The sequence below is a fragment of the Pollachius pollachius genome (assembly GCF_949987615.1).
Source record: "Pollachius pollachius genome assembly, chromosome: 3".
Lineage (NCBI taxonomy): Eukaryota > Metazoa > Chordata > Actinopteri > Gadiformes > Gadidae > Pollachius > Pollachius pollachius.
Genome location: NC_136936.1, coordinates 40155019 through 40163314, shown reverse-complemented (window position 1 = coordinate 40163314; position 8296 = coordinate 40155019). Strand labels below are relative to the sequence as shown.

The 8296-nt window shown below is 41.1% G+C and overlaps 2 protein-coding genes across 2 annotated transcripts; one reads left to right on the top strand and one right to left on the bottom strand.

Annotated features, from left to right (window-relative positions):
* On the bottom strand, positions 1–6099 carry LOC307073859 (F-box only protein 47-like; the record flags this gene model as incomplete). Its single annotated transcript, XM_079733818.1, has 10 exons — positions 1–110; positions 2787–2946; positions 3153–3295; positions 3601–3750; positions 3936–4109; positions 5012–5120; positions 5253–5330; positions 5477–5553; positions 5751–5915; positions 6009–6099. 10 exons carry the CDS (start codon positions 6097–6099, stop codon positions 1–3), a joined length of 1257 nt encoding a protein of 418 aa, XP_079589944.1.
* Positions 6100–7433: 1334 nt separating this feature from the next.
* Positions 7434–8296, top strand: LOC307073858 (claudin-14-like; the record flags this gene model as incomplete). The annotated part of the gene is made up of 2 exons (XM_079733817.1): positions 7434–7658; positions 7784–8296. 2 exons carry the CDS (start codon positions 7434–7436, stop codon positions 8294–8296), a joined length of 738 nt encoding a protein of 245 aa, XP_079589943.1.

The following is an 8296-nucleotide window of genomic DNA, read 5'->3' as shown; positions in this document are numbered from 1 at the left end:
CTAGAGTGACTCTTTGAGGAGCATGCGAAGTATCTCTGTGTGAAAGTGTGCGCTGGAGCCGAGGACGGTACACAGCGATTGGAAGCTCGCCAAGTCCTCCTGTGGGTTTCCTAGGAAACAGATCAGTTTTCCCCATCAATACATATGTAATATAAGGCGTTGATCCATGTTCATAATCCATTTTTCTCTTAACACAATCCAGAAGCGCTAAAACAGCAACCTTCTGTTCCATGAGAACCTTCATTTGTTAAGGTTCAATAATACCATGTAATTAAAACAACCCGGAAAACTACAGAATTGAATTATAGTAGTCTTATAATAGTCTTTATAACAACTAGAGTTTTCGCGCGCACATTGCGCGTGCTCAACCTCTAGCTGTAATTAAATCCATAGCAGTAATGTGGAAACCCCAGTCGATAATGTAACAAATTCCTGAGCGCATAATATAATAACATTTTGACTATAATTTTACAACGTATAAAATTCCTTCACCACAAATGACTCTTAAAAGCACTGCCAACAATTTAATATATTTTAACCATTCAGCGGACAAAAGGCAACAGGCTGATTATCATTGAGGGGGCCACACTGCAGAAGCATCATCAACACGCCAACTGAAATGGTGTGAGAAATACAGACTTTCTACTCCTCATTCACATATAAGCTAATTTACATTTCCTACAGAGAAAATACTACCTCAGGGGTAGTATTATTCAGGAGATTTTCAGGGATCAAATGTCAGGAAATGTTGTTCACACATACGGCCCATCAGGAGAATATCAGGCTGACCCTCAAGAATTTCGCGATGTTGCGATTTGCAACTTCAACGCAACATCAACCAATCACCGCGAATTTGATCAATCAGTGGCATCTTCTTGAACTGACTGACAAACTAACTTCCGCCTTACTTCTGTGTTTACTACTTCAAGCGATTCAAGCATTAATGCAGCATGTGCGCGTCCAACGTTTCACACTTGCCGACCAAAATAACTGCGAATGATCGCGAAAAGCAGTATCCTGGTATTCTACATGAAAGCGGGGGGAAATTATTTTGCACTGCATGCAACATTGTGGTGTAACATAAGCGGAAATCTTCCATTGATAAGCATTTTGCCACCGCGAAACATAACTACAGAACTGCAGAACTGCAGGCAGGACGTCAGTCGACGAGGCAGATCACTATGACACAGGCTGTGGCATCCAAGTCAATTGCCAGCGCGGAAAGAATCAAGAATCAATTTAAAAACATAACGTCTTAACTCGGCGAGTGTGTCGCTGCCTTTGTCTTGACATACGGTGTGTGCGCATGCGCATGTGTGCACTTCCGTGTATGTGTCGCTGCCTTTGTCTTGCCGTTGTGCGGTGTGTGCGTGTGTGTGTGTGTGTGTGTGTGCGTTTCCATGTATGTTTGTGCGCATGTGCATTTGGGTTTAGTGTGTGTATCCGGTGGGTATGTGCGTGCTTGCGGTGTATGTATGCGTTTGCGCGTGCTGTGTGTGTGTGTAAGCTGCAGGCTGCTTGGCACATGCGCACATGAGTAACTTGAGTAACTGGTGCCACAGTCCTGCTATTATAGTAATAAAATAATGGTCTACCACTACCCCTGGTGGGACAAATAACAGTAAAAAAAAAACGTTATGTTATATAGGCAGACAGAAGTTATCAGAATCAGCTTCGATACATTTATTTTGACTGGCTTTGGTTTCAAGAGTAGCAAGGTTAGTCTAATATTAAAATTAAATTGTATGGTTACAGTTTAGTTGTGTCCCCAGTTATATATGTCTAACTTGTATACATCCTTAAGGAGACCCCGGTAGACCCTAACCCCACCACCACTTGTAGAATGGTTTGCATAGAGTGGCAAAGTCACGCCCCTTCCGGTAGAGCCCATGGGACCTTTGAGATCGAAAAATATGGATGGGTTTCAATGGAGAGAAAGTAATTATTTTCTGGTCACAGTCTTTATATGTCCCGGATTACATATATGTTGTTTGTGGATTTAAATGATAATTTTTCATGTCAAGAGTTTGACCGTTTATTGTGCAATTGTTCAGTTAAAGGCTGTAGAGAAAACACAATGAGAAAGACTACACGTCTCGTATGTGACGTCACGCTCCCTGCGACTGGCGTTGACAAGACCGACAATCTCCCCATCGGCATAACTGAAACTCTCCACATGCCCCAACTTATAATGGTTTTCACCTCTTTCGATGCTTTCATCCTCCCCTTGGAAAAAAGCCGTGAAGTGGAGCAGAGAGATCGACATGAGTTCCAATTGCGGGTGGTGACGTATATCATTCGCGTCGAGAGCAGCGAAGAGCTGTAGTTCACAAAGCGGCCTCACACAAAACCTAACATTACCAAACTTCTTCGCAAAGATTTTTAGCTTTCTTTCCATGGAAAATTATCATTTAAATCCACAAACAACATATGTGTAATCCAGGGCATATAAAGACTGGGACCAGAAAATAATTACTTTCTCTCCATTGAAACCCATTCATATTTTTCAATCTCATAGGTCCCATGGGCTCTACCGGAAGGGGCTTGACTTCGCCACTTTATTAGATGACGACGATGATGGCTGGTTAAACACATGCTATGCTTGCAAACAAACCTGTGATTGATGATTAGCGTTACCCAGTCACCTGCTGATTAAGGGTTTATGTGACGCACCTGTCTTCCCCTTATTTAAACTGAATTTAAGGGCCAATTACATTACATTAAGGAGAGCTGACCCAGAATAAAAAACCTGAAAGCATGATAGCTAATAGATTGTGGCAACTCACCTGCAAGGGAGGCCTCGTATATCTCCATGGTCACCTCAGAAAACATGTTTTCTAGGCTTTGGATGAAGGACCACTTGTCAGCAGCAGCGGTGAAGACCTTGCATACCTGCTGAACCAGCGTCACCACCCAGCTCATGCAGTAGCCATCCTTTTCACACACCTAAGTTAGGGACCACACAAACACTGAAGTAATCAGCCCAGAAAATTGCCACGGTGAAAAGATAAACGTAAAATATTTTACATCTTAATATAAGTATACATAGAATGGTTGGATAAACACAAAAGGAGGATAATATTGAGGGATTAGGGTAGGTATGAGGCTTGAAACATATCTGTTTTGATCTGTATTAGGGAGGACATTCTTACCAGGATAAGATAAACAAGGAGTCTTGAAATCTCAAAGAGCCTTCCATTGTGGGCCTTGTTAGCCAGGACACTGTAGCACAGAGTGGTGCCACTCAGGACCAGCAGTCGAGCTACGTTCTCCACATGCCAAACCTGTGGCAGGACTAAAGCAATGTGGACAGAGAAACACACACACACAAACACTCTTCAGCATATTGTGTTTAACAGGTCACTTGTTTCTTGAAGGTTCTGACATTTTAAGAAATATTCAAAATGGTATAAATATTCCATTTAAATTAAAAGCAGTCAGACTCTGCACTCAATATTATTTAAAAATACAAATTAAAGTATTATAATACCCTATAAAAGGGCTGTTGCAGTGTACAATGGATCCTCAGTAGCACTTTTAAATACAATTCAAAGTATTTTGTTTTTATTTGTTTTGTGTCTTTGTCTGCACTATGGGTACCCCTTATCTCTTCAAGGATGGCCAAGATGGTGCTAGTGTTCCAGTCTTTGAGTTCCAAGTCGGTATGAAGCAGGAGAACAGCCTTGGCCAAGTCCGAAAGGGCACTGCTTGACAGCACAGTACTTGTCAGCTGCTGCCAGCCAAGGGAACCTGGAGGAAGGGCAGAGGTTTAATGACTTGTTCTGTAGGACATATTAGCCTCTGGGCAAGAAAATGGCAAGCTTAATAAATGGTCACCTACAATGATGACTCTATAATTATGAGATGATGAAGTTGATCTTTTAAGTTTACAACTAACATTTTAAGGGAAAATGTCTTGCCTTTAGCTGACTCACCATCTGGTAGCAAGGGCCCGTACAGGATGAAGAGCAAACGGGCCTGGCTAACCATGGGCCAGGGCTTCAGGATTCGTGTCAGCCAAAACCCACATTCTTTGCGGCTTGACCATGGGTCAAGTAGAACCTGACGACAGAACTGTCTAATTTGCAGCTCTAGGTATCGACTCGCTCCTGCAAAGAGAGGGTTAGGGAAAAACTGTAAGAAGAATGCCCCATCTGATTGCTTTGGATAGGTCAATTTGCTGGCACTCAATATCCATACTTATTTAAACATATTAAATGAATCCGTTGTATCCAAAATAGACCAAATAAGGATCTAAATTAGCTTGAGACATTTCTTAGAGGAGAGACGTTTTTGCTTTACTTTTATCAACCATATTCAACAAGCGCGAAGAGAGCAAGAGTGTCACTTGTGTATTTAATGTTTTTATTTTTTATAATATAAGGCTGTGCCCAATTGTGTAAGTCAATTGCTGCCCAGCTGATATTCATTGTGAAGTGCAAAGTTTAATATCTGGTTTGTTTCAGAAGACAACTCTCAAATCTTACGTACAAGATGCTGTATGTAAGATTTGAGAGTTGTAAAGAGAGAATGAAAAGAGAGCAGAAGAGAACGAGACTTGGAAAAGAAACAACCCAAACTAAGTACACTCCCTCCCTACATTTCTCCCTCATCGCAAAGTTTTACATTTCTCGCACTTGTGATTTGCAGGCAAGTTCCTCATAATACTGGAAGAGATGCCCCCATTGGTTTGATTGGTCTGAGCCTGGTCCGGACTAAAATCTAAATTTTGCGAGGTCAACTAGAACCAATATCCAAACAGCATTTAACTCACTAATGACCGGTGGCTATGGCAACAAATTACAATCAAATTAAAGCTCTTGAATCTTACCTACAGCATTTATTTATGTTGATTATTTTGTATATTTTATAATGTTCAAAATGTCATATTGCATATGACAATATTACTATCTGTTTCCACCCCCGACATTACCATGGAAAGTTCAATTTAAACCCACAATAAACACATTATTGCGGCGTAACTATAGACACCTGCTAAACCTGTTCACACCTGGTTTTCCATTGACTACAATCTCCATTTTCCTTGGAAGGTTTGTGAAGTCGCACAGGAAGATGAACACTCTGTGGCATTCCAGCTCATTCCATCCTGCAATTAGGGTCTTAAAAGCAATAATGTAAAAGTTAGATAAATACTTAATACATATAATGCAAACATGCAATGATGCAAGTGTTGTTATTACAATTTTAAATGAAATGGGATTGGTTTTCGGCATGTTTTTGGGGGTTTTGACCTGAAGGAAGACACCATAGCTGGAGAAGCCAAGACAGCTAGCTGCAGTAGGCTTACACTGCATCATGAAACATGGGATCTACAAAGAAATTTATTTGACAATGTTTAAGTCTATGTTGCATAATTTCTCCAGTGGAAAAGTTGTATATATATTGTTAAGTAAATTGTTCATCGTAAACTAATTATATTACAGATAACAACCCCATAATACCAACGTATTGTTACCTTTGAGAACTTTGTGTGGATAAATTTCAATCTGTCCTTGGTTGGTAATAACAAGGTGCATCTCTTGAACAACAAGCCTAGGCACAAAGGTGAATTGGGGAAATATAATTATCACATCTGTAGATATAATTCAAGTAATGTCAACTCTTTCACATAAAGTGTACGAGACAGAAGGTCACTTTGAAGAATACCATTGATAGTCAAATTCATTGTGCATTTAAATACAAAATGTAGGCGTTCACATCAATGATATTTTCAAACTGGCAATGCTTACCTAGAGCTTTGTAGTGTCGATAGGTAGATTGCTTGTCATCAGGAAATCTTGAGTGGTGAAAGTTTTGAGGGATCATTCTTTTGGTCCAGGCCATGGTGGAGACGTGGTCTACAATTTGGCAACTCATTGCCTTCGACACCATGCTGAAAACGCTCACTTCCAGGACTTCCAAACACACGTTTGAACAAATATGTCGCTCAAATATAAATACCACTAAATAAAAAATACGTGTTATTGTGTTTGTGCCTTATCGCTCACCAGTGAGTCTGCGCAGAATCATGTCGAACACCTCGGATGGCAGCCTCTCAAAGAAACTGACTCCGCTTCTGCAATGACTACGAGTTATCATGGTCCTGACCTACAAGGTAGGGATGGTAAACATGTTGGTAGAAAGTTGTCATTGATACACCATAATGTATATAGAATGAATAAGATATCTGTTTAGGGGAAATTCTTATTTGTGCCATAAAGTATCTCACTAGAAGACAATACCAAACCTTTTCAGTAGCCGACGTTCACCCAGATTAATAACGACGGCTTCTCCTAGCAAGGTACAACTAGGTAGCTAAAGTATGTTAAATTGGGATTTAGCAAGCTAGTCATTTCAATTAAAAGTTTTTAATAATACAATTATTAACGTTAGTTGGTTTGTTTTAATATGTTTAGCTAACTGTGGTTCTGGACTGGTCAAAATTATTCACGTGCGTATTATTGTATTACAGCGGCGCGAAACAGCAGTACAAGTCCTACAGGAAGTATCTCGCGCCGGCTGACCCCGGCGGACGGTACCGCCTCGGCTCAACAAAGTGTGAGAGTTCAGATCACTCCGCAAGCCATTTATGTTGCTCTCATATCTATATATCTATATCGATTTAGATATAGATATAGATCGATATTTATATATTTAATATGCACATTTTAGTAATGCCTATGCACATAAAGGTGTGTTGCATTGTCATACAAATAAATACATACAAATAAATATGAGTAGCCTATTTATTTATCACAGAAATTAGCTATATTAGGAGTAGATTCTGTTTGCGTTTTTTCCTTTTGTATCCACTCTTGATAGAGTCAGGAGGAAGGAAATTTAATGGTTAATATTGATAAATGCCTAACTACCTTTTGTGTATCCTAAGGATATTTTAAGTAAGTTCCCAGCAAAATGAACACCAATATGTGCTAATACAAACCGAGCCCAATATTTGTATTAAGTATTATTGTAGAAAAGCTTAGCTAGACATGCTTTACCAATGTGTTGTTTGAGGCCTTTCTCTCTCTTGTAAATGCTTAAATAGTTAGTGTTGGTTAACCATAATCTGGAATAGCATGCATGCATGGTTTCTGTGAATGTTTAATTCCTCTACGTCGCAACACCTCCATTTCTGAAGAGCAGTGGACCGGGTAACAGATTGTCATTGAGGAACCAAGAGAGCAGGCGAGGCTCAAAACAGCTTTTATTACTCACAGGTACAGTCGACCGTATAGGAGAAAGAAGCTAAAGAACTGAACACTTTCAGAGATATTGTCACGGACATATCAGAGACAGCTAAAGAACCACTCCAAATCGGTCAATGGCTACAATAACAATGGATTCTGGGATCATTTACACTTAATCTTTTTATATCTTCTTACATTTGTGTGGCTGACCAGCAAGCAAGAACAGAGGCCTTTGTGGCCACCATGGCTCTTCAGCTGCTTGGGATCTTCCTGGGTATGCTGGGTTTTCTTGGTACAGTAGCAGCAACAGTGCTTCCCCATTGGCGCAGCTCTGCCTACGTGGACTCCAACATTATAACCGCCATCTCCTATATGAAGGGCCTGTGGATGGAATGTGTATCACATAGCACAGGCATTTACCAGTGTGAGCTGCACCGATCCCTCCTGGCTCTTCCGTCAGATCTTCAGGTAGTGTTTTATTATTAGCTGTGACCATTACAGCACCATATGATACCCTAACCTGGGAATACCATCAAATATTTTCCCCCGCATTTTGTTTCTGTGTTTTAATTATATTTCTTGTTTCATTCTAGGCCGCCCGAGCACTAATGGTGCTCTCTTGTGTCACCAGTACCTTAGCTGTCCTTCTAGCTGTCATGGGGATGAAGTGTACTCAGTGTGCCCATGCTTTATCCACCAAGAATGCCCTGCTGTTGGGAGGAGGTGTTTGCTTCCTCAGCGCAGGTTTACTCTGCCTGATCCCAGTGTCATGGACAACCCATAGCATTATTCAGGAATTCTATAACCCCTTCCTGCCTAGTGCGTTGAAGTATGAGATCGGCCTGGCTATTTATGTGGGCTACGCCTCATCCTGCCTGAGTCTAATTGGGGCCTTTACTCTCTTCTGGAGCACCAATGAGCAGCAGCAGCCAACGAGATACCCGCCTCCCCACCAAATGGTTGGATTTCCCTCGGCACCTTCTCCACCCTCTGCTGTACCGGCCGCTGCTCCGTCCTACAGGCCCCCAGAAGCACTGAGGGGCAATTGTGTCCCCTCAGTTCTCTCTGTCTCCAAAGGTGGCTACAGGCTCAATGACCTTTGCTAA